General features: G+C 39.9%; 1 protein-coding gene across 3 annotated transcripts in view; it reads right to left on the bottom strand.

The window, feature by feature from the left end:
• The window catches only part of PTPRR (protein tyrosine phosphatase receptor type R), a 149,787-nt gene that overhangs the window by 70,742 nt on the left and 51,292 nt on the right, over positions 1-27,753 (bottom strand). For 2 of the 3 annotated variants that reach the window (XM_061454800.1, XM_061454802.1), the window contains one exon: positions 1,102-1,215. In XM_061454800.1, coding sequence (XP_061310784.1) covers positions 1,102-1,215 — 114 coding nt within the window. Of the gene's footprint in view, positions 1-1,101; positions 1,216-26,303; positions 26,323-27,753 lie in introns of those variants that run through there. The other variant, XM_061454801.1, reaches the window with a different exon arrangement.

Below are 27,753 nucleotides of genomic sequence, written 5' to 3'. Positions count from 1 at the left end.
TTCCACAGAGCATAGTAAGAAAGTGACTTTTGTGTTGAAATACACATCCCAAACTCTGGAACATTTCTCATTTAATTGTGCTTTTCTGTGAATATGTCTTTCAACCTTTCATTCCTTTCATTCTGGTTAATGGAAGGGCCAAAACAGATTTAGCATCACTTGTCACGTCCCTCGCAAACATGAAAAGGGCTGCATTGCATTCCTATTGATCTCTTCTGCTGTATTTCTTGTGTGATCCTTTCTCACAGAGATATTATTTGAGGCAATTTTATAATCCTTTTTGATGTATAAAATCCTATCAAGGTATCGAGGCAGGAAATACTTTTATGCTGAAGCTGTCAGTTTTCTTCCCTAATATTCAACCTGCATGCAGAATAAACTAAAATAACTCTTCTTCCCTCTGCAATGTGAATTGAATGCAATACACACATGATGTTGGTGGGTTTTCTGATTCATGGCAAAACTGTCATAAAAAACCAACAGTTTTAAGAATCCATGCTCTTAACAGAAAACCACACAATGGCAATTGCTTTCAAAAGTCGTTCTTGCTAGAAGCAAATTTTCACCATCTTTTGCAAATATGATACCATAGTCTACAAGATAATTTTTGAGCATGCATTGTTACAGCTGTATTTAAGAACATGAATATTAACATTGTGAGGGCACAATGAATTTATTAATGGAAAATCTGAGGATAGATTGTGAAGATGCCTTTGAAAAGCAGAATCACATGTACTTTTTTGAGCAATATTGCACCTTTGAGAAAAAAAGCCCCATGATAAATGTTTCTCAGTGAATGTGATGTCGAACTGCACTGGAATGAAAACTAAGGGATAAGCGATCTGCTTATGAGCATGACACAAAAGAAGTTTATCTGATTTAATTTTTTTTCCAGATCGCAACTGAGAATGCTTTCCATTCAAAAGAAAATTTAAATTCTTTTGTAATGGAGATCCATTTTTCTGTAGTGCAGTTAAAATAGTAGAAAAATTATTTTTCCTTCCTATTTTATTGTACTTTTCCATAGTGACAGGAAAATAAATTTATGAGAATTCAATGTAACCTGATACATTTTATTGTACATAGCCCTTTGGTACTTACAATGAGTCTGTTGATATGAACTTGCTGAGGTAACAGTCCTAGTGCTGCTGCCACTCCTCGGCGAAATATCCGGAGCAATGTGATATTCAGCTTGTTTACATCCATTTGCAGTGTCTGAAAAATAAAACCAGTTCAAATGAAATCCTTGCTCAGCACACTCAGTTCTCAAGATGACTGATCTCCGCGACTGTTTGTTAATTGTTTTTTTCCAAGAATGATAATCCATGCAGTGTACTGCATTGAAGTACGGAACAAGTCCAAAGGAAAATTTAAGCATCTTAAATGCTTCTTGTTAGCAAAGTACCACCTTTCTTCGACTACATTCAAAAGAGTTTCCAGAGGTTTTTGGCTCAATTCCTTGGGCAAGACATAGTGTTTAAGTGAACACAATTATTACATTGAAAATTGCTACATTAAAAAGTCAAGCATTAGACATCAGTTCACCTTTAAAGAATGAGATGTTGGGTTTACACAATGAAGATTTGCTTTGAATGTTATCTTAGCATTTCTCCCTGCAGGTGAAGAATGAGTCAGACATGGTGAAATTATAGGATTTTAATTTTGATTAGCTGTTTCTGAGATCAAAAAAGAAACATTCTGGAACTCGATGATCTTAAGGTCCTTTCCAACCCTAATTATTCTATAATTCTATGACTCCACATGCTTGAATTTCCTAAAACTTGAGTCAAAGAAGGCTATAATGATGAGTGGTGTTCCTCAGGGGTCAGTATTGGGACCGGCACTATTTAACATCATTGTTGGTGACAGTGGGATTGAGTGCGCCCTCAGCAAGTTTGCTGATGACACCAAGCTGTGTGGTTCAGTTGATAGGCTGGAGGGAAGGAATGCCATGCAGAGGGACCTTGACACGCTTGTGAGGTGGGCTGATGCCAACCTCATGAAGTTTAACCATGCCAAGTGCAAGGTCCTACACCTGGGTCAGAGCAATCCCAGGCACAGCTACAGGTTGGGCAGAGAAGAGATTCAGAGCAGCCCTGAGGAGAAGGACTTGGGGGTGTTGGTCGATGAGAAAATGAACATGAGCCGGCTTCAGGGTGCGCTCGCAGCCCAGAAAGCCAACCGTATCCTGGGCTGCATCAAAAGGAGCGTGACCAGCATGTCGAAGGAGGTCATCCTGCTCATCCATTCCATTGTTGTGAGAGTCCACCTGGAGTACTACATTCACCTCTGGAGCCCCAAAACAAGAAGGACATAGACCTGCTCAAACAAGTCCAGAGGACAGTCATGAAGATGATCAAAGGGCTGGAATCCCTCTCCTATGAAGACAAGCTTAGACAGTTGGGGTTGTTCAGCTTGGAGAAGAGAAGGCTCCAGGGAGACCTTAGAGAAGCTTCCAGTGCCTGCAGGGGGCCACTAAAAAAGCTGGAAAAGGACTTTTTACGAGGGCATGTAGTGCTTTAAACCGACAGAGGAGAGATTTAGATTGGATATTTGGAAGAAATTCTTCACTGTGAGGGTGGTGAGACACTGGAACAGGGTGCCCAGAGAAGCTGTGGCTGCCCCATCCCTGGCAGTGTTCAAGGCAAGGTTAGATGGGGCTTTGAGCAACTTGGTCAACAGTGAAGGTGTCCCTGCCCATGACAGGGGGTTGGTCCCTTCCAACCCAAAAAATATTATGATTCTATAGTTCTATGATAATTTTCAGCAGAGACTGAAGCATTTTCTTTCCCTGTGTTAGCATCATAGTGAAATTTAAATATCTTCTCAAGTTCAAATCCTTCCTGTGAAGTCAGTGGAATTTTACCCAGGAAATTATTTAGATTTAAATCTTCTCTTTCCAAAAAGACCCATCTGTGGGGTCTTTATGTACTTTATGTATTGGTGGCCAGTACTTCCATGTGGTACTTTGGCGTCCCTTCCTTCGCATCCGTATCTCCTTTGCAGACAATATGTAGTGGAGAAGAGAGGGAAGAGGAGTATGTCAGATGGTCCCAGAAGGCTTCCAATGTTTCTGGCAACTTCTGACTTAGGAAGTCAGTAAGTTCTGATTGAGCCAGTTGACTTGAGCTGAAAAAGATTATTTTAAGCTTCCTATTTAGAGCCATAGGCCACCTTGCTGCTTTGAGGATCCAAGCAGGAATTCTTTCCTAACCATGACTGCATAAAGTGAATTAAATACCCATGGGTCAGACATCACACTGGGAATATGGCTATGGTCCAGAAAGGAAGGCAACTTTTTTCTCAAAAAGAAAAGTAGCATCACACAGTTTGACTGTTGTTCTTTATCACTAAGGGTTTGTAAGTTATGATGTGAACCCATAAAAGATTTGCTTTCTTTTTCCACTGACAATCTGATTTTTCTTTCAGTACTGTTTTTAACATTTTCCCATTTTCTCTTTTTTTTTTGGAATTGTCAGGTCTTGACACATCACCTGAGATCTGCTCTTACCACACAGCTGAGGTTTAATTCAAAGTATTACAGGATTCTTCATTTTAGATTACCCTTCCTACCCTGGCATTTTCAAAATGAAAAATCCTCTTCTCTTTGCTTCTTCTTGACCTAGACAGACAACCTGACTGGTTACAAAACTGATCCAGATTTTCTACTGAAACACAAAAATGCCTTGAGAGGGGACACATGTAGATCTAACAGATCCAAGCACCATCTTTTCTGTTCCCAGACTGGCTTGCTCCAGCCACAACATGTCTGAGCAATACATCAGACAAGAATTGGTTTGAAGCTGCTACTACATTGAAATTTGACAGCCTGCTCTGAGGATCCTGGGTAAATGAGAAAGGTACTTGTTGCTAATATAGGAAGGCTGCTGTGAGCATCCCTAGAGATCCATCAGGATGGTATGAAGAGTGTGAAACTGCTTGTCTTAGTCAGTGACCCTGAGTTATGGGGATAATGCTAACTGTTGTTACTGAGCAAAATTAGCAGGCATAAAATCAAAATACATTCACTTAAACATACTCAAGCCAGGGAGCAGATCCCATTAATGGATATGTTGTTAAATAATGTGTTAAGAGCTCATTGATAAAGACACAGAAATGAAACAGCCAGAAAAATACCTAGCTTTAGACAAAAAAGAAGTTCTTTAAGAGCCTATAAGGAGGTAATAAATTCTTACAGCTTTAGTATGCTGGGATCATGTTTCATCATATCCAGGCTCAAAAAAATGCGTGAATAAACTCCATTACCTTGAAGAGAGCCAATTTTCTTCTACTAGGTCTGAATTTCACCCACTGTGTCCCATAACAAATACTCATAAAAGGCTGCACAGTGTGTGTGTGTCTGTAACAACTATCTTGTCCTTGGTTGTTCTAGGTGAAGCCTGAAGACCACAGGAGTTCTCTGTTGGTCTGGACTTAGCCTGCTGTGAAAGCTCACATGCCATTGCAGCTGGAGATTTCAAGACCCTTTTAGGAGACCTCCTATGTGGGTGGGAAGAAATTTGTCCTTAAGCCTCATCTCAAAGTGCTTCTTGTGTAGCATTAAAGATTTTTTTGTGACTATTCACAAAAGAAAACCAAAACCCAAGAAGCATCTGAGGAAGAAAAAGGTCAGATTTTTTACAAGAACCTTGCCTTGCTGCCAATTGAAGGGATCTACTTCTTAGTTGCTGGTGTTAGTGTGAAACTTAGGAACTTCGCAATTATAGTAAAAATAAAGTAAGAGTAACATAGGCCACATTTTTCTACATGAGGCAGCACGAGAGAGTGTATTTGCCTTTTCCTATAAGAGAAAAGCAGTCCAGATTCTGCCACTTTAGGAATGGGATTTCTAACTCAATCAATGAAAGATAATGCATTAAAATGCTTGATGGTACCCCAAGAGCATCTGCTTTAGAGTGAGCAGCACACCACAAATGTGCTCTGTGCTCTCTATAAACCCCTTGTTTGTACTGGATTCATAAAAGCATAAAGCAGGAGTAGACCAGGTTAGAGACACATCAAGTTCATTATCCTGTGGCCAACTCTGGATGCTTACGGAAAATGAAAGGAACAGGGCAAAAATACGTCCTTTTCCCAAGTTCCTTCTGACAACTTCCATACTAATTTATGCTTACTCAGCACTAAAAGGTAATGAGTCTCCTCAATTACAAGGTTTTTATCATGCTGACACTATTAAGATCTGGGATGAAGGCAACACTTGGGGGCATTATATTCTCAACTCTGGCATGTGCAGTCCCAAAGGTGACTGTAATTTAAGTCTGACCTGAGGGTCTTGTACAGAACTGCCTTTGCAAATTCTTAACTATGACAATTTTTGTTGAGAAAAGTTACTCAAAAAAAGAAAAAGAAAAAAAAAAGCCCTAATGATTCCTATCAGTAGAAAACTCCTAAAACATTAATAAAATTTTAAGATTTAATATTATTGTGCCATACTAATGGCATGCTTAGATACTGTGTTGACTGTAGTCCATAAAGGTAAGAGATTAGCATAGAAAACTGATAAAGGATAAATTACAAATGCAACAATGCCTGTGCATTAGACAAACAATATAAACTACTATTATGAGAATCACTCCTAGAATGGAAACCTGTCCAGCCATTTACAGGTTATAATTACACAGACAAAATCATTATGAATTCTAACACCACCTGTGATGAAACGTGAAATTAACCCCTGCAAAGGTTAGATATAGATATATATAAACATAGATATAAATAAAAAAAAAGCATTAGCATAGATACACAAGTTAAGTCTTACCATGTTCCTCTAGTTGCTCCTTTTGCTTTGGAAAAGAAAGGGCTGAAGCATCCCAGTTAGACAGCACTAATAATTTACCCTTTGCTCATCTGCAGTGTTTATCATGGACTGCAACCTGCTCCCACGAGAGTTCACAGTTTTGAATCCGCTAGTGCTGTTGGCAATAGCAACTTGTCGAGCCTCGAGGTGAACACCGTGAAGGACCCATTTCCCTGAGCAGCTACGGACCTGGATATTGCAGCTGCAGTGATAGTTTCCAGGTTTATGTGATCCAAGCAAAACAGTAGTTTGAAGAGAAGGAGTTTTCTGCTTGTAGTGGAAAACTTGGGAAGACAGGGTTCCAGGAAAGGAAACTCAACACAGAAAAACGTCAAAGACCATTCATTCACACCTGAGATCCTACGGGGACTTTCTGATAAAGATTTTTATGTTAAAGAAAAAAGGGGGAAAAAAACCTCCCAACATGAAAGGGATGAATGTATAACATTCTCTTGTGAGACCTCACCTGGAGCATTGTGTGCAGTGCTGGTGTCATCAACATAAAAAGGACATGGAACTGTTGGAACAAGTCCAGAGGAGGGCCATGAGGATGATCAGGGGACTGGAGCACCTCCCATATGAAGATAGGCTGAGGAAGTTGGGGCTGTTCAGCCTGGAGAAGAGAAGCCTGCGTGGAGACCTCATAGCAGCCTTCCAGTATCTGAAGGGGGCCTATAGGGATGCTGGGGATGGACTCTTCATTAGGGACTGTAGTGACAGGACAAGGGGTAACGGGTTAAAACTTAAGCAGGGGAAGTTCAGATTGGATATAAGGAAGAAATTCTTTACTGTGAGGATGGTGAGGCACTGGAATGGGTTGCCCAAGGAAGTTGTGAATGCTCCATCCCTGGTGGTGTTCAAGGCTGGATTGGACAGAGATGTGAAGTGTCCCTGTCCATGGCAGGGGGATTGGAACTAGATGATGTTAAGGTCCTTTCCAACCCTAACTATTCTATGATTCTATGAAAACCACCTGAAATAGTAGAAAAATTACAGGTGTATGCTTGAGTTCACAAGAGCCATGAAAAGTATTGAGAAATGCTCTGGACCTGGAACATGCACTGTTTAAGTCATTCATTTTCTAGTGAGGAGACACGAGGCTGTAGAATATGCAAATCTGCCCAACAGTTCCAAATTTCACATGTAGCTGGTGAAAATTTAAGTGTGCTTCTCCAAAGAGTATTGGGGTGGTGAGAAAAATAACTTGAAACTGATTCCGTATAAACATTAAGGAAAAGTGATAGGAATGGGATACTTTGATCAGTCCTAATTAGACCAGGAAAGCTTTGTATATTTGGATGCTAGTTTTCAAGACATGGCATTGTACAACTCACATTTTTACTAGAGAAAAAAAAACCCACATCTTTTACAGAAAATCTTCTTTAAAGTAAGCATAGTATTTCCTGGATTTGTGCATTTCTCATATAGCATTAAAGAACCATTTGGCTCTTGATCAATTTTTCATGAAAACATACACATTTAAAAATTTATACATGTTATGAGCTCTATGAAAGACATCAAACACAGAAGTAACACTAATGGGAAATTTTGGGTTAATCTACTTAAGACAGCTGTATGGTGTATCCCCATACTGATTTTTGAGTTAATGTTCATTAAAATACAAAAAAAAAATCAAAATTTATAAGAGGAAGCAGTCTTTCACACACTGCAATTAATCCGCAGACCCTTTTACCACAGGAAGCTGCTGAGGCCAAGAACTGAACAAGAGGCAGAAAAAGGCTGGATGCTTAGATAGATGTTGAAAATCACTAATGTCCCTGAAAACTGTACAAAAGGGATACTTTAAGTCTTGCCATACAAGCAAGAAGGAAGGAAGCTAAACCTTTAACTATCAGAAACCAAGACAAACCCTAGTGCAATAAAAGAGTAAGTTTCTCAGTCTGCTATCATAAGTTTTGAGCGTTGGACATCATGACAACTAGATACTGCATTTCCTACAAGTTCTGCTTGCATGTGTAGGTACCATTTGAGGATCATGTAAGAGCTGCATCACTGAAGATGATGATGCTGTACCAGGTGTTAGGTGAGGCCAGGGCACTCTTCTGGCATTCACAGTTCAGACTGGCAAAGCTACTCTGGAGGTGGGTGAGTAATATGACTAAACTGGTTTGTCTCAGCTACGTGACAGATTTACACTTCTTTTTGCAGGAAGAACTAATTTCTCAAACGAGATCAGCTGATTTGGAGCTGATTTAACCACTTCTGTAGGAAGCACCAACACAAGAGTGAGAAATGCTCCATATGTGAGGTCTGGCTTTTGTCCAAGATCCTCTTGCTGAGCTCGTACATGCACTTGGGCACATGTGAGTCAGTCAGCTATAGAAAGACCCTATGACCTTCATGGCTGATTAAAGTGTACAAGAATGCATTCAGCCTATTAAGGATAAGGCTTGTCTTCAAAAGGCACACTTTGATTTCTATCAGTCCTATGGTTTGCATTAACCTTTGGGCTTGCAGTCTCCTAGCAAAGATAAGGGTCAGCTCTTTCAGTGTCACTTGATACCATTGTGTCACAAGGTAATGTGGATTTACTGATCACATCTAATGAGAAGACACAAAGTCTTCCGTCTTTCTTCTGAAAGAAATCTCAGAAGGACAGTTATGTCATTCTCCTGGTTTCTGAGTTCTGTGGGTCACTCCTGTACCACAATGTGATGCATTTAGAGGGGTGACAGTCTGAGACTGTGGATTAGATTGTCCCCTCAATGCTCATTGTACTCACTGCCCTTTACCTCTTTCCTAAGTCATCATTAATGTATTAATGATGCATTATATATCTGGAAGTCAGAAACTCTGTACATCTTCCAAACCTAATATACTATAGATTGTATGAGGCTACCATCCCACAGCCTAATCTCAGCAGGGGAATAACCTTATCCAGAGCCCAGTAAAGTTAATAAGACTTATTTCTGAGTCAGAGGGTTGAAGAACCCTGTACCCTAAATGCCCATGGGATGCATGCTTGTCATTGCTGAGGGGGTATAAGAAGGGAAGGAAAGGTTATCTATTGTCTGTGGGACACAAGTTTGGCACAGTTTTGTCATTAAATAACACATGGACTCTCTACTGTGGGTGCCCTTCAGAAGCAGGAAGGAGAGAAGAAGGACAATTCAGTAGCTCTGTTGGACTTTGTGGCTGATTTTCTAGAGCTTCTTTGGGACAGAGGGAACTTTCTGCTTCACCACCTCAAGGAACTTAAGTACCTAGTGATGGGAGGAGACAGTTTACTGCTGTATGTGGAAGTATACTACTCCTTTTTAAAAAATTGGTCATAAGGACGCTACATCTATTTTAAAAAGTGCTAAGCTGGGAGCATTTACAATTAATGCAAATTGTTACCAGTAGGGATAAGAGACAAAAATTTTGCTGTGCCTCTGGCCTTAGCAAGTCTGCCTCAGTTAATCTGCCTCAATTCTATGTCTGTAAAATGGGGACAACAGCATTTGACTGTTTCAGAGGATTTTACATAGACTCATAGAATAGTTAGGGTTGGAAAGGACCTTAAAATCATCTAGTTTCCACCCCCCTGCCATGGGCAGGGACACCTCACACTAAACCATGTCACCCAAAGCTCTGTCCAACCTGGCCTTGAACACCGCAGGGATGGAGCATTCATCATATATTTCAGTAAGAAGATGGGAGGCAGATATGCAGGATGGAACTTTTCAAATTCTTTCACAGAAGTTGAAGAATTTCTTCTTTCACAACATTTTAACGTTGCCCCCAGAAGTCACTTCCTGTCTTTTGTAATCTGGTACTGCATTTGTTCAAGGACTGAGATTTACTTCATCACAAAGTATTTCAGTTTTCTTAAAATAACAGCTGAAGTTCATTTCAAAGCTCCAATAGCTTTCTAGGCTTCCTTCTTTCTCCATCCACTTCTCCCTGCCCTCCTCCCTTATGGTAGACAGTTGAAAAGGACAAGATGACTGAAAAGCACAGGACAATACAGAGAGGTAGAAACATGAAGAAAGCTGGAAGAGCTCAGCTGTACACCATTTCAAACTTTTTGTTCTTTGAGAGGCATGTATAATGAGAGCCATAAAATTGTCCTATCTGTCCTAATTCAATATTAGCAAAAAAATTATTCCTTTCATTACAAAAGAAATGCATGGTGCTATTATGCCCAGTACAACTTTTATGCACAGCATGTTTGTACCAGTCACATCCTATTTCATCATCCCAAAGCCAGCTGTAATCCTCAGAGCAAACCTTTTGAGCCTGTTGAACACAGCACTTTATATGTTTGTTTTTTCTGTCCAATTATTAAATCTCCAGTTAGAACCAGCATAAAGCTCTAAGTGTCATAAAACCATCATTGTTTCTCCTTGCTTCTTTTGTAAAACCCTCATTTCAGCTAGTTTTATGTTTCAAACAACTCTTAGTTACTGAAGTTTGAATTACTGTTCCAACTTTGTAAAACGATCTTCAATACATCAAAATGCCTCCCAGAAAAATGACAGGCATAAAAAACCCATCCCAAAATCATTCTTTTAATGATTTTAAATTTAGTTTGCAGCAGAAACATACAGATATATGTATATAAGCTGAGAAAGTAATGAAGAACAAAACTAGCAATCTAAGACAATACAGTGACTTCCACATATTTCAGGAACTGATGTGGCCAAAAGACTCCCAGTGAGTTATTCTCCATAGTAACCTTTTTCTTTGCTCTTAAAATCAAAGGAAGATTTCAGCACTCCTGATGTCCTAGCTTTCTCATGCATTTAGTTTCAGAGACAAATTTTACTGGTAGTTTCAGATGAGCAAAACTGCCTGAACACACACAATAGGAACATTGTAGAAAGAGACAAATGCTTTCCCTTTTTTCACATAATCACAGTTCTCTGCAGTTCCTGGGAATAGGAAGAAAAAAATTTGAAATACATTTTGGGGAAAAAAAGAATGAAAAAAAAAAAGTCTTAAAATATACTTGGCTCAAGTGGAACTGAGATATTTACATGAAAGGCTATTTTTGTGTGATTCCTGAATACAGCTCATGTCCCAGAACAGTCTGGATTATTTGTCCAACACAGATGAGACTCCCAATCTAAGAAGCAGTTCTTACACCTCAGCTCCGGAGAGATCAGAATCCTCTTTTTGGAACCAAATGTCCAACAGCAAGGGCTCTTCAGTGTGATGCAATTCACCAGTACATTTTGGGGTTTAGCTGCTTTCAGCCTTTTTGCCCACTCAAGTTTCTTTACAGCTATTATCGTCACCACAATCACAAATTATTGCAATAAAAGTTGTATCACTAATTTTCTCCTGCCTAATGAAGCACTCCAAATCCACACGAACTGAGTGAAGACAACGCAAGGCAGCCTCGTAACTTCTGCCTCACATTCCTTTTTCTATTATGAACTTGAAACAAAGTTAAGCGAAATCTAGAAAAATTCTTGGGGACCTAAGTTTCTTAGACAAAACTTGCATTACTTTGGGGTTTATGCTATCACTGATTCATGTGACTGGATTATCTCCTTTTCCTCAAAGATTTAGCAAAACCATTAACGGTTGTGTGTGAATCCTGTGAGCTCAAACAAGAAAGCAGGTGAAAAGACAATCTCATCATTTTGGCAACTGTCTCAGGACCTCTGACCTCCTGAAGGTGCTAATACTGAACGTACTTCAGAGGCTATGAGGTACAAGTTCCCTTTCTTCTGGGCAGGAAAAGGATTTTTCCTTTTCTGTCTAGTACTGAACAGAGAAGACAGAAGGGAAAACACTAACACCAAATCTTCAAAGATTTAAGGAGAGTTTTACCTCAATGACTCCTGTTAATGCTAACAGCACTATTGTATTTTTGACCAGTGGCTCAAGATTCGGGTTTCAGGCTTTGGAAGTGCGATACATATTCTGTGTCCCAAATGACCTAATATACGACAAGATTTCTGACTCAACCATTAGGGAAAAGCATTGGCTTCCAGATTAATTTGGGGGATTTTTCTTTAGAGATAAGTCCACTTGTGAGGTCAAAGATGAAGTTGTGTGGCCTTGTATTACGGGATATTACTGCTCTAAAGTGAGTGGGACAGAGCCCGATTCTTGGATGCTCAATTCTGTCTTTTATATTTAGAATCAGAAAATCACTCTGTTTCATTGTTTATTAATGAGCAACACAGCTGTCGAAGCCAACCTTGGATGTTTAGAATGAGAAAAATGCATTTTCCCCCTGTTACACTCAGAATTGATCACTTTTAGAGAGAATATACAAAACAGCTTGTATGCGGTTCCCTCATTCTCACACATACACAGAAGCAAAAGAATTCATAATCCTTTCAGAAAGAAATAGCAATTGCAAACTTGGTGGGTGAAGTTTCCTTTTCCTTCCCCTCACCCCCTTTTTTTTTAAAAATAATATTCTTTAAACATACAAGAAGTAATTTTCCAGATTTTCCCGAGTGACCACAAACTGTGCCATTTGTGTTTGGGAGGTACTGCTTCTCTGCACGAATGCAGTGAATGCATCTTTATGCAGGCTTCCTGCCTCTTTCCTGTACTCTGGGAATTTCCCAGTGATTTGCTGGCTCCTGCTGTGTGTGGGCAGAAAGAGGCTCCTGGGGAGAAATAGTTAACTTCTCAAAAATGGAGTTTATGGCTCCAATCCAGAGCAATATCTGTGTTATCCTTGTCATATCAAAACACAAGTCCTGCAAATGATAACAAGAGGGCTTGTAGACGTCATAAAAATCCCCAGCATATCTACCTTATGCCCCAGGAAAAGACACAGTGGCAGCATCTATCCCTGTTAATAAAAGGCTGTATGGCTTCCATCTCAGTTGGCATACAGATAAAACTTAGGACCTAAATTTATCAGTCAAGGTGTGTCTACTTCAACAAGTACAGAAGTTACATGTAAAAGCAAACCAAACCAAACCAAACCAAAAAGCTACAAAGTCTCAAGAAAAGTGGAGGAACACAGCTCAAATTTTGTATTTCTATGTTATACCTTTTTTGACAGAATTATGCAGAGAAAGATGACAATTTCATCGGGGACTGTGGCTAATGCTGTCTATTCTTATACACATCTAATGAGAGCAACTGATTTTTAGCTTATTATTTTGAGAAAATGTCTCAATGACCTATTCACAAGGTCTTGTTCCTTCAGGTGTGATAACACAGAAATACATTTTGCAAAGGGTCCTAAATAGAAAATGCTCCTGGAAGAAAATCTACTGATGTGATCCCACTGAAATTCATATGACCACTTGGGAGACCAGGCTGTGCTCACAGCAACTCTGCACCCAGCTGAACACAGATATGCCAGACCTGCACAGCTACTGGCCAGTGCACAGGAGCAAACTCAATGGATCCCATTGGTGCTGGACTAAATATGCACTATACTCTCTAAGATGCAGATGTAAATTTACTGGAGTGCTTGAAAGAGCTTTATTTTTTTGTGCTACCCTCACTTGCTGATTAACTGCTGTGATTTCTCTTCTCTTCATACAGTGCTAGCAAATTACATATTTTGGACTGCTCTCAAGTGGAGACCTCATAGCAGCCTTCCAGTATCTGAAGGGGGGCCATAAGGATGCTGGGGAGGGACTCTTCATTAGGGACTGTAGTGATAGGACAAGGGGTAACGGGTTAAAACTTAAACAGGGGAAGTTTAGACTCGATATAAGGAAAAAAAATCCTTACTGTTAGGGTGGTGAGGCACTGGAATGGGCTGCCCAAGGGAGCTGTGAATGCTCCATCCCTGGTGGTGCTCAAGGCCAGGTTGGACAGAGCCTTGGGTGATATGGTTTAGTGTGAGGTGTCCCTGCCCGTGGCAGGGGGGTTGGAACTGGATGATCTTAAGGTCCTTTCCAACCCTAACTGTTCTATGATTCTATGATTCTATGTCCCATCTCTCACTCCTCCGATGGCAGAGAAGCCACTGTGGTGTGCAGTAGTCTGAATGTATATATTATATCCATTCACCCTTCTGTTGTCAGCTATGTACAGCAGAGCTCCTCTCACACAACTCAAGGGTGTAGTATTACTATGTGACTCAACAGTTGGCCTGACACAGCACCAGAAGAGCACAACAAAGGCCTGACCCATTTTTAATTACAAAGGCAGATAGTGACAGGACAAGGGGAAATGACTTTAAACTGAAAGGGACAGATTTAGATTAGATATTAAAGGGAAATTCTTCACTATGAGGGTGGTGATATGCCAATTTTCAAGGCCAGGTTGGACGGGGTTTTGAGCAACCCAGTCTATTGGAAGATGTCCCTGTCCGTGGCAAGGGGTTGGAACTGGATGAGCTTTAAAGGTCCTTCCGAACCCAAACCATTCAATGGCTCTATGATTTCTCTTCAAACCATTCTATGGCTCTATGATTTTGCTATTGCTACTTTGAATAAAGCAGCAGCAAGTTCAGCTTCACCAGAACAAGATGAATTGGTTGTGCAAGAGCTATACAATTGTTCTATATATGCGCTCACAGGATTTCTGGACATCTAGAAAGCATCATTACTACTTGACCATAGTAGCAGGGTAGTGTGTTACCTCAATGAAAAATGTGTCACATTACTGCTAATGTGGTAGCTGATTCCCAAGGTCATTAGGGTTGGCAGGGAATTAGATTTTGTCTATAGTAGTGGAGGAACGCTCATTTTACAAGCTGAAACAAAGCTGAACAAAAATAATGGACCATAAAACAGAACAATCCCACTCTGAGATGAACAAAGAAACATATAAATGTTTTTTTACAGCTTCTCATTTCTATGATTTTTCACCATTAAATATAAGATTCCCAGAAAACCTTCCAGAAATCACGTAATTAAGTGATTGGGGGGAAAAGAGGAAAATAAAATAAAAGTTAAAAAAATCAAAATTACCATTTCCTAAGGAAATTTGAGTGTTTTAAGCAAAGGCAACAGCAAGAGGAAGGTAAATATTCTAAAATATTCTCTGCTGTTGTAGCAAAAATGCTTTGAGAATGTGATTATTTTTAAGTTATGTGTTTTTTTTCCACAAATTGGTACAGCAAAAAAAGAGAGAAATAAAATCAGTGAAGCTGAATGTTATAGCTGAGACCCCTTTGCCCCCAATTCTTCAACTGCTTTTTGTCACAGGATGCAGGGATATATAAGGGATATATATAATTCTTTGTTCAACTCCATATAAACATATGCTTTGCATTTGCCATGTTAGACAAAACCTACTCAGTAAAATTTGCCTGTGTCCACCTACACACAAGCCATTTTATCCTCCCATCAGCAGAGACTGTCATATTTAACAGACGTATGTCTGTCTCAGGGTAACTTTCTGGTATCTTTCACTTCTGTGAGAGCTGATCACTCTGCTGCCAGGGTCATATTCATGTGCACAACTTCAGGCATCTCGTTTTCACCTGCCTTAATCAGCGCGGTTTAGAAGCGGACTGAAAGGAAAGCGAATCCTATTAATTCATTGCCAGCTACACCTGCAAGTACGTAAGCAGTCGCAGATGTCCTGAGTTGCATTCCCCTGGAAAGACCTTGAAGGCGGGCAGCAGCTTTTACTGTTTGCTGCTAGAACAGAACAGTACAGTAGGGATTCTTTCATTACAGACCTGTGCAAACAGGTACTAAAGCTGTGTTATGTCCCTGTGTTATGACAGGGAGAGCAAGGATGCAAGGAGAAGGAACACTTTAGTAATAAATAATAATTCTCAGCTTACATTTGTAGTTCTTGTCATGTGGGCACCCCAAAGGATCTATCAGTAAGGATTAAACATATTCATTAGGTCTGAAGAAACAGAAGTCCACCATGGGAAAGTGCTTATCTTACAAACATGAAGAAGGTACGTAATGTGAACACCATAAATAAAAATGAAGACTTGGGACACCCAGGCCAGAGCTCTGGCCAACATCCCTCCCTACCTCATTTTCCAGGTTTGGGGGGTATTCTTTATATTTATGACTAAATGAATAAATGAGAAAAATGCATTTGAAAACATCTTCTGCAAAATGCAATGAATAAAGAGTAATTTCTTTCCATTTTTAGGAGCCCAAATAGATGTGATCTTCTATTTGAACAACCACTTTGTGATTTTTCAAAGTCAAAAATCCAAATATTCATTCACTGACTCAAGCTTTTCTAATTTTAATATTTTTGAGGTGATTTAGGAAAAGAAAATAAGATATACACCTACATAAGAAAGCAGACAATTTTTTGTCATTTAATAATGTTTTTCACAAAACTTTTGTGCAAGAAAGGAGCTGCTACTTGACAGACTACATCCTTATGGAAGATAATATACTTATGGAGCCATATCCTTAAGATACTTATGCATACCTGTGTATTCAAACTTCATGTACAATAGAACACATGTAGAGCTCTAATTATTAGTTGAGCATGTGGTTGTTTACTTTAGACTGAAGAAGTATTACATCTGGTTGTAAAGCTTCTCTTTATATCCATAGCTGAAGTAATCGGAAGGTAGATGATGAGAGCTGGTATTAAGAAGCAGTAACAGACTGGCTTAGAAACCTGAAAAGGCAAAAAGAGAACTGGGAATTCAAATTCTGTTATCAATCCAGTTTGCTTCCCCAGTGGGAATTCTACGCTCTTTCTTCCAACATTTTCTTCCAACATTCAAATTTCATTAAATAAACTTGATGAAAGGGATAATTTCACAACATTAGCAATATTTGCACTTCTGTAGTGATACTACTTCTGTGTTTCTGGGTATGAGTTCCCTCTTTATAAAAATCTCATAAATCAGGGTTTCCTAAAGAGCCTCATAATGAATATAAATCAGGCTGGGGCTGCCCATCTATCCACAGTGCAAACCCAGTTGGGGGCTCTTTGAATTGTGGAAACAGTGACTGTGGCAGTGCTACCTCAGCCTAAGGCTCTTATCTCACATATCCCACAGATCTCAAAATGATAGTCTGCCCATGACAGCTCCAACCTGTAAATGGTTCTGCTGAGTATGGCCCCTTTAGGAGCCACAGAGAAATACTCTGTGAGCTACAAATACGGTACAGGCCTTCAGGAACCACTGCTGCATTGTTTCCAAATCAAGAGAGTGCTGACATCTAGACATTCCCCATTTATAAGAACCCAAAGTGCTTCCTTCCTCATGAGGAAAACTACAAAGCTTGTGAAAAGAATAGAAATAGAATAACAGAAATTATGTTTCTATGAGGAAGGCTAATTTTTATCCCTTTAGACGACCACGTAAATAATGTAATGGGAAAAAATGTCTGCATGAACTGGCTAAATGAAGAGAAACTACCAATGGCTATATAGGGCCAGCGGACTTAATCCAGTTTAAGCTTTTTAGTTTATATATCAACAGGGTTGATATACATCAGATTAAGATGGCAAAATTTTCATAATTACAGAGAAAAAAAAAGAAGGAACCACTTTTAGAGATTTTTTGAAAGGGTAAGAAAAAAAGGGATGATAGTGATGTGATGTATACTGCACATATTCCATTCCAAAGGTAATCACATTGGATGCTGAGAGAGCAAGTAAAAGGATAAACCTGTAAGTATGCTGGAACAGATAACCTCTTTCAGAAAGTTTCTCCTAGCTCTGCGCTAGTCAACATCCTTATTAGAGGCCTGCTAAGCCGCAAAAAGTCATACAGAAGCTTGAAGATAACACAGAAGATTGAAAGTAGCTCAAAATCAGGGCACTTGGGATAAACAATAAGGTACATCAGATATGCTGGGTGATTCAGATGAAGTTCACCTGAACATCATGTACTTAATATGGCTAAATTAAAGACAATACAGATTTTGGAAAAGCACATGCAGTTCAGCTGCAAAGAAACATATTTTTAAAAGGAGTGACTCAGAAAGTGAGTCAGGGCTCATAACTGATAACCAAGTAAATAGGTAACTCCCAGGACAACATGCAGACTAAAGTTATGTGAATACAGTTCTTATTCAACCTCTGAACTGACTGGAGGCTGTACAGCCACGTCAGAGAGGTGGTAAAATTCATCTATTTATATATATCTTGGTATCTGTATCTCTTGGTATATGTATCTTTATTTATTTATAGGTGTCTTGGTAATGAGCAGAGAGAACTACATGCAGGCTGTCACTTTCTACTGCTTTTCAATTCGTTAATGTCTCACTCATCCTGGTGATCAGGAGCACAACCGTGACCGTGACCACGACCAGGACCACACACATTCATATGTACATAGCTTCTATGGGACACGGTGATTTTGTAACTCTCCAGCTGCTTCCAGTTCTGTAAACACTTATTGACTATGTTTCTGCTAATGAGCTGAGACTTACCAGCTGAGGGTAAAACACCTGAGGGGCAACCTGCACTGACTGCAATTAACTCTTGGTTCCTGTTTCTGTTATTTAATTAGCAGAATGAATTTTGAACACTGTACATACCGATCACAGAAAACACAGGCAATTACCAAAAGTCATCAAACCCTGTTTTCTAAATTACATGCCAACAATAAATGATTTTGAAATACAAAAATAAAGTAAGCAAAATGGGTTTTTATGCTCTGTATCTGCCGGATAAGCTCAACAGTTCCTCACATTAAATAATGCCTACTTCTGTCTAGGGTCAGCAGATGGAGATAGCAATCTAATAAAACCCATTCTCCTCTGTGGAAATCTCAGATTGTGTTTTCCTACAGAACAATGTAAAGATGCAGAGTGCGCAGCGAGAAATGTACTGGAAGTGAGTGAGGCCCTGGGAGAACCATTTACTTTTTTTGCTGCTCTATGTAGGTGTACACTGAAGAATGTAAGGTGTTCGGTGGGTACTTAGGTCTTTAATATCCTTGTTTTACTTTGGATCCCTTTTCACCTGCCTGAAACTAATGGGCAACTAATGCAATAACTCTAGGCTTCTGCTGAATTAGAAAGACTGTGGCTGTGAATGAGAGAGATCCTGATGAACTCCAAATACAATGGAGGGCTGTGATCTGGAGCCCAGTGCTGTTCACACAAGCATAAAAGTCAACAGAACCTCTATGAAGACAAGGGCTCCAAAGCAGTTGCTGGAACTTGACAGGAGCTCTTGAAAATGGATTGTTTAGCCTGGACTAGAGAAGGTACAGGAGGGAGCCTCGCAGTGTATATAAATTCCTGACAGGAGGGACCAAAGAAGATGGCACCAGGGTCTTCTTGATGCTGCCTGGTGACAGGACAGGGAGGCAAGAGGCACAAACTGAAACAGGAGGTTTCATTCACATATAAGAAACACTTTTTTTACTGTGAGAGTGGTCAAACACTGCCACAGGTTGCCCACAGAGGCTGTGGAGTCTCCATCCTAGGAGACATTCAAAACCCAAATGGAGAAGGTCCTGAACAACCTGCAAGGCTGAGAGACCCTGCTTTGGGCAGGCAGCTGGACTACACAATCACCAGAGGCCTCTTCTAGTCTCAAACAATTCTATAATGAGAAATAAAACATGACATGAAAAACTATACACAGAATCAGTGATTTTCTTCTATGCATTGTGCTTGTCAAAATTTGGAGTAAATCTATAAGGAAAATGTCACAGACTTTTTCCAAAGGGAAAAAGAAAAATCATCAAAGTAAGGAAGTTTAAATAATGTTTCCTTCTTTCAGTAAGAAACTCTCTTTCTCACTGTTTAAGTGCTTCATCCAGATCACTTTCACAAAGCTGCAGAGCTGATGACAATAAACCAATGAGAAACTCACTTTTGTATCCAATATTAAACAGCTCTGTTTATGAATAAACACAGGGCACAGACTTGCCAAGAACAAGAGTGGCATTTTGCAATCGTCTTCCAGAGCAGCTGTCATGATCATTCAAGGAATAAGAGTGCTCCTATTAACTTCCACAAAATTATTCACATATTCAGCATTATGCTGCAGCATTTTGCTGCCTTGTTGCTTATTAGCCTTTGCATTTCACAGAATGCTTATAATAGGATCATGGACAGTGCACAGTATACAATGACAGCCCCCATCACTATTCACAAATCTGTTATGCATGTAGCAATTTAAAGAGGAAGGCACCCCCTTCCCATCACTTCACAGCATGAAATTTTCTGAAATATGTATTCTATTTCATGCTTAGTTGTGCATAAATTGGCATAAAATCTTAAAATAGTTCTCATAAAATAAAATTAAAACATTACTTATACTGTGCCAGCACTTTTACGCCAACAGAAGCACACAGCCCTACTGGTTCTGACCAGATGTCCAGCTCTTAACGGTGGTGCCCCTCAGGGATCGGTGTTGGGACTGGTCTCGTTTAACATCTTCGTTGCTGACATGGACAGTGGGATTGAGTGCGCCCTCAGCAAGTTTGCCGATGACACCAAGCTGTGTGGTTCGGTTGATACGCTGGAGGGAAGGAATGGCATCCAGAGGGACCTTGACACGCTTGTGAGGTGGGCTGATGCCAACCTCATGAAGTTTAACCATGCCAAGTGCAAGGTCCTACACCTGGGTCAGAGCAATCCCAGGCACAGCTGCAGGTTGGGCAGAGAAGAGATTCAGAGCAGCCCTGTGGAGAAGTACTTGGGGGTGTTGATCGATGAGAAAATGAACACGAGCCGGCTTCAGTGTGCGCTCACAGCCCAGAAAGCCAACCGTATCCTGGGCTGCATCAAAAGGAACGTGACCAGCAGGTCAAAGGAGGTGATCCTGCCCCTCTACTCTGCTCTTGTGAGACCTCACCTGGAGTATTGTGTGCAGTTCTGGTGTCATCAACATAAAAAGGACATGGAACTGTTGGAACAAGTCCAGAGGAGGGCCACGAGGATGATCAGGGGACTGGAGCACCTCCCGTGTGAAGATAGGCTGAGAAAGTTGGGGCTGTTTAGCCTGGAGAAGAGAAGGCTGCGTGGAGACCTCATAGCAGCCTTCCAGTATCTGAAGGGGGCCTATAGGGATGCTGGGGAGGGACTCTTCATTAGGGACTGTAGTGATAGGACAAGGGGTAATGGGTTAAAACTTAAACAGGGGAAGTTTAGATTGGATATAAGGAGGAAATTCTTTCCTGTTAGGGTGGTGAGGCACTGGAATGGGTTGCCCAGGGAGTTTGTGAATGCTCCATCCCTGGCAGTGTTCAAGACCAGGTTGGACGAGGCCTGGGGTGATATGGTTTAGTGTGAGGTGTCCCTGCCCATGGCAGGGGGTTGGAAGTGGATGATCTTAAGGTCCTTTCCAACCCTAACTGTTCTATGATTCTATGATTCTTCCAATACTTTGTGTCGTGCACAGCCATAAGTAGACATGAAGCAAAGAGTAAGGACAGGACAAGCATATGAAATCTCTCCCCTGCTACTAATTCTGTGTCAAACACTTTTGGCTCAGGGGATTTTTTGAGCCTACTGTAGTTTGCCATAATGATAACCTTCAAAAGATCTCTTTTTGAAGTTCCTTCTGTGAACCTGAGTAAAATTGCACCCACTGCAGCACTGGATAAGGTCTACTGTTCACTGTCGAGAAACACCTTCTTCATCTAATCTGAACCTAGCTGCTCCTGAGATGGATGTAACCATCATGTGAAGGGGAGGCGACAACACAGTGCAGCCATTCCGATGATGTGAGCTGGGATACTGACTGCACAACGTAGGCTTCAGAGTTTTTCTAGGCTGTGCTAGCACTACAAAATTCTGATTTCCCCAAAAAAAGCTAAGGATATGCTCTGACATCATATGCTTCATACACTTTATTGTACTTCAATTAAGATTTCTTCATCTAGTTTCAAAAAAACACTTTCACAATTAACTAGTAGTGCAATATTCCATATTTTCTTTTCATTGTGCTTTCTTTTAGGATTATTTCTCAACAAGAAAAACATTTTGTTGATAAATGAACTATTGTCATAAACACTTGCAAAATTCTACATTTATTTCACAAGAGAAAATTTGTCAGGTATAAGAGGTTCTAAATAGCTTGAAGAAAGCCACTTAAAGCTCTTTCTCTTTAGAAAGTGGCAATAATGAAATAAATTATGTAACCATGAGTTTGCAGTTACAAAACTCACTAGTAGTACCCACAATAGGTTCTGTAATGCAGGTTTCAACCCTAGAATTTGCTTCATTCATTAGGAGCATAGCAGGAGAGTATATGAAAACTGCAGGAAGTCTATCTCCTTAGGTACTGATATTAAAAAAAAACTCTTTTTTCCCCCTTAGAATGTGTTAGAGATCAAAGCACTCTGAAGCTGTCAGATTGGGATAAGCTTCTAAACCTAAATATGATTTGAAGTTTGAACAGTTTCCTGCCTTCTCGCCTGTCCAATGTTTCTGATGCAGGACCATAAATGAGCCGTGCAAGTACAAGGTTTCTACTTGATCATTTATGACCACAGTCCTTTCCGTCTATAGTTCATGGTATATAAGATTGAATGAAACCCAGGATGCCAAAGACATTTAACAATTGTTTAAGTAGGTGCTTGTTCTAATTCAATTGTTACACTAGGATCAACTCTATTTCATATCAGCAGAATTACTACTATTGCAAGGCACAACTTTTTTTTGTTTGCCTTCTGGAAAGGACATGTTTAGGCATGCAGATCTTTCAGGCAAAGGATGAAGAGTCACACAGGACGTGGTTTGAAGACAAGAACTCTCTCCATAATGGCATATGGTAAAAAAACTATCCTCTTTTTTTTGGTAGCTACAGCTTACTCTTCCTCGCCCCCTCACCAGCTGTTACTCTTCTGTATGTGAAACACATCCAAATCATTTCACATACACACACACACAAATCAAGTTAAGAATAGAGCAATTCAAACATATGACAACATGATATCCAGAAAAAAAGTCATTTCAGTGGTTCAGGTTATCAAGTCAAACACCACATTGTTAGAATTTGACTATCAGCTATTGCAGAGATTGAGAAATGGCACAGTGGAGTTGAAAATCTCAGGTAGGAGACTGCAAAAGAGCTGTAGCTTATGATGTTGCCTGTCCTTCCCCTCCATGTACTTCACAGCCTCTAATGGTGCAAGAAAAAGACATCTTTCAAAAGTATGGCTTGGTAGAATAATTTGAAAATTATCCGTGCACTGACTTTGGTTGCACAAAGTCCTTAGTTCTCATGTACAATTAGTTCTCATGTACAATTCACTTACCCGCATTTTCACATAACTGCAAGCTATTTTAGAGAGATAAAGATGACAGCAATCCTATGTCTACATTGACACGGTGTCTTTGCAGTATTAGAGCCTGATGAAAGTTTTGTCAGTCATTCAGTACTGAATAAATAAACTTTAAATGATGTAAAATATGTAAGACCATTAAATGACTTCATTCACTAGGACTGAGGCCTACAGAATACTTTGTCTATCGTGATACATGGGGACTTTGCAACAGAATCATCAGGGTAACGTTGCTTTGATTGCTGTGGGAAATCACCCTTGTAGTTTAAACTCATAGAAAATTATTTATAACTACATCAACATCTTTGCAAAAAACACAGAAAGGGTTGGTAAAACGTGTATTATCTGGTTCCACATAAATAAAAGCATGACAAATACTATTATTTTTTATTGTGTACAATAGCAGCTCTCCTCTGTTAGCATGTATTGTTGTTATGGACTTCTTATCACTTCACTCCTACTGCTCAGCTGTCTCTCTGTATAGGTACACAGAACATATACTAACAAATCAATCTCCATAACATGGATGTTTTTCTATCTGTCAATATCTTGGTGGGAGACAATCAAGGGAGATAAGCTTCAGAAACTGATGTCAGAAAACAGTAAATTGCTTCCAATCTGAGGCAATAATTAAGCAATATTCATTATTCAAAAGCCCTCATCCAAGCAATCAATGCAAAATAACAATTTCAGTTACAAAAATGTAACTACCTTCCTAACCTGGACGAGCACCAGCTGAAGAGTATGTTTGTTTCCACTGAAAACATTCTACATTGCAGCTCTGGAAAGAAGGTTGAAAATATGGCATATGACACTAAATGGCTCAGGCAAACTGGGTCCAGAGAACTTGTGGGCTGTGCTAGGGTGGTACCGTTGTGGTGTTTCTACTCCACACAGTCTACTCAGCACCTTTTCTGCAGAGATACCACCAATTTCCTGCCTGGGCTGGTGGAACGGGACTTACAGCCAAGTCACATGGTGCAAATATGGACTTCTGGTTGATGAAGAAAAGCCAGGAAGGAAGGTCAGTTTGCAATAGGATGCTAGACAATGAATTCAGTAGCTGAAACACGTGAACTTATCCTGCTTACTGGTCTCCCTCAGGAGGGTGAAATACAGGCAGCCATGATAACATTAATTTCAGAATTTAAATGTGGCAAACCCTGAAAAAAAAAAGTGACCAATATCTTCCAGACAAAAGTCACCATTCAAATATCTTCATTACTGGCAAATAAATCAAACATAGGCATATAACCAAAGCATTCAAATAGCACATCAGGAGAGCTCTGTCAGGACCTGACTATACCTGATGGATCAGGATACCTCTAAGTGTGTCCACGTGGGTCTGCAGTTTGTTGCAAACCCCTATATAATAGGGAGGGAGCTGGCAGATGTTGTGCGTCCTGACCATTCCTGAGACTGATACTCAAATGCAGTGCGAAACTATGAAATAGACAAACACTGTAAATCACACATGGTGATTAATCAGGTTAATCCAATATAATCATTGTCTTACAGTATTTCTCCCACCCAAAGGAGGCATTAAAAGTTTCTTGTCACTTATTGGCATATCATCCCATTTTCAGTAGCTTTCTATATGCAATGAGTATCTGAATAACAAGCAAACTTTTTAAAGATCCAGATATGATGTTCATGGGTGCTGTTATTTTATTCTAACAATTTACACCTTGAGCAGTTCATTGAGTCCTAAAATATGAATTGGACAGGGAGAGGAGACATTCTTCTTCTAGCAGTTGTACAGACCTTCCACTATTTAAACTAACATGACTGATGCAGGGTGAGGACAAGAAAGACAAGGGGAATGATTAAAATAGTGAGAGGTAAAGATCTGGTTGAATGATATAAAAGTGAAGCATGAAACTCCTGAGATGGCTTGCTTTTGTAAAACTGCAAGGCGTGGGAGGACAGTGATTTGTGGCAAAGTTTATGCCTTACTGTATCTCCTGACAAGACAGACACTTGTGATTAACAGAGATACTGGGGAGTACCTTTCATCTTAAAGGCTGTCTAAGTACATTACAGACTGATTTACAAACTATACACAGTATTAATTATACGCAATGCTGCCATTTATCACAGAAATTCAGCTATCAGTGGGAGAAACAGAACAAGTAATGAGGGCAAGAATCACCCCTGTCCCCACAGACCCATGCTGTATGTTTTCCAGTGTGTCTTTCTCTTTTTCTAATGGTCATGGTGAAGAATGACCTGCAATAAAGGCAGGCAGTTTAAGTTCCACAAGATGGAGCTCAGCAGGCCTGAGAGCTGCCCTCTTTTCTCACATGTTATATGTAATAAATGACAAAATGTTTGCCACATTCCCCCCTTCGTTTGTCTGCCACCAAATAATGGACGCCTGCTGTTACAGATATCATGACAGCAGTTATCCTTCCTGCTCAGGTGGAAGAGGCACGCATTTTGGAGCACAGTATTTCTGTTCTAGCCCTTGCTGACTGCAGGGTTGCAGAAATACTCGATGCTTTTATCTATCTGACAAAACGCAAAAAGGAAGCAAAACCATAAATTTTGACTTCCCACTGAAATGAGGGAGGGAAAAAAAAAAAGGCATTTCCTACTCTAAGTCATATTTTCCATTTGGCATTTCACTTTTGGGCACTTATAGAAAAAAATGTATATATTAAAAATTAGATTTGGTCAATGTTTACATCTAAGCCGAAAGAGCCAAGGAGTCAGAAATCTCCCATGGGAAATGCAAGACATAAGGTCCACCACTCTGCCACAGTGGTGGCTTAATGAGCTTCATTGTCATCTCTGGGCTCCCAGAAGACAGTGAAACCCTAGGGTCAGTTAGCACCCTTGGTGAAGAAAATCCTGATTTCTCTCTCAGAAACTCCTCCATTTTATATAAGGCACATTCAGTCAATAAAAGGAAGAGAAAGACAGTCTAACCTGGTGGTTAGGACACCAAGAATGCTCAAATGCCACAGCTACTGTCCCAGTGAATCTCAAATTAGCTCACAGCGGGTAAAAAATTGTCAAAGGAAGACAATGAAAGTACCCAATGCAGAAAAGCAGAAAGTTCAGAAACTGTATTCAAATGCCCTGAAGATCAGGAAGGGTCTCCATACCCTGGGAAGCATTCTAGCTACTGCACAGAAGGGATTTTCTGTGTCCTCTTCTTTGCCCTTCCCACCAGTTATTTTTTTCAGTCAAAGTGACTTACTGAATTAGACCTCAGTGTGAACTCTCTTTGGGATGATATTTTTGTGACAAATATATTGCTTATCAAAGATATTTAACTCAGCTTTACTGATTCTGGCTCATTTTGTAGTGGGCTAAAAACAGACCTGTCCTAAAGAAAATTAATTTCTGGATATCCATATGAGCTTCAGCAATGCAGATATAGCTAAGAATTTGTCCTCGCATTACCATTTAGCCCTGTGAAGTGTGCATTGGTCAGAATGCAGAGATTTTTGTTTCTCCAATGATGCCTTCTTCAGTCAGAGAAGTTTCTCAAACCTCCTGTTAGAAGAATGCATTTCCTCAAATAAAGCAGAATAACAGGCACTAATTTGAATACTCTGTTCTAGAACACAGATCAATTTTATATTAATAGGAATAAACTTTCACAAGAAAAGGAAAGGTGTGTTTTAAAACTAACATCGGCTTTGAACTTTCTACTTCATCTCAAGATAGTGCTGCTAACTTACATACCTCCTGCAGCTGAAATCCCAGCTGAGGGAAGTAAAAGATCTCTGAATAAGACCTGTAACTGGAATATATTGAGTTCTGCAGTGTTACTTGATGTTCACAGTTAATTATTCCTGTTATTATCTCAGCAAGAAATGCTCCTTTATATTTGTGTGATACTTTTACCTATTATCTTTAATTGCCTGGCTCACTTTAATTATTAGCCTGGGAAATTCTGGGGATGTCAAAGAAGAGCCTCTTAAAACAGTGACTGCGCGAAAAACCAAGATTTCCTTAGCTGCCTGTGCATTAAAACCACTTCCTGCAATTATTCCATCACTTTTGACTTTGCTTTTAAAAATATGATTTCTGGACTTACGAGGCGAAGAATAATCAAACATGAATGAACCTCAAACCATGCAGAGCTGTCTTCCTGAGCTTTGCAAACAGTCTCTACTACTTCTTTGGGAAGCACGAACTGCTATGTGTGTCCTTCTAGGACACTGGCTGAAAATGTCATTGCTGATATCACTAAGCACTGCTACTTTCTTGCTAATCTACTTAAGCCAACAAGCCCATGCTCCTGCATGCATTTTAGATGCCAAACCCCATTCTGCTCTCTAGCTGACTCATAACCTCCCCAAGAAGTCTATTTAATAGTCTTGAATTTCTTCATAGAAATTGAGAATGACTTAAACAGAGAGAAATGTCAAATGAAAACAACAAAGATGGCCTTGTGATGAACATTTCATCCTTATTCAAGAAAAACGTACCTTAAAAAAATTCAGGCGAACAGCTACACAGCTGTCTGCTTGCTGTTGTAATGAATCAATGTAGAACCTTGCCACTGGCTCGCCCACATTATCTGCCACATTGGCTGTATTGAGTTTGAAAGATGGGAGATAAAAAAAAACAAAACCACTTTCCTTCATGATTTGTTTAATCTGCTTGTACCATTTGGCCAGATCGTTGGGTGGTGACAATGGACACGGAGCCATTGATCAGGTTTTGCTGATTTACACCTCTAGAGAATTTATTGTTCTTTGGTTGTGCTGAAGTACAGACCATCTCAGTGCCCCACACTGCTTCTCCCCCTCATCTAGACTCTGAAAACCAGTGAGTGAAGGCACTTGCTCTTCTTCATTCTACACATCTTCATAATCAAATCTAATAGTGCTGATTTAATAAA

This window comes from Pezoporus flaviventris, unplaced genomic scaffold (genome assembly GCF_033815535.1).
Source record: "Pezoporus flaviventris isolate CSIRO_AGI_PZ_B2104156 unplaced genomic scaffold, CSIRO_AGI_Pfla_v1 ptg000016l, whole genome shotgun sequence".
NCBI classification, from domain to species: domain Eukaryota; kingdom Metazoa; phylum Chordata; class Aves; order Psittaciformes; family Psittacidae; genus Pezoporus; species Pezoporus flaviventris.
This window is presented reverse-complemented; position numbering and strand designations above follow the sequence as displayed.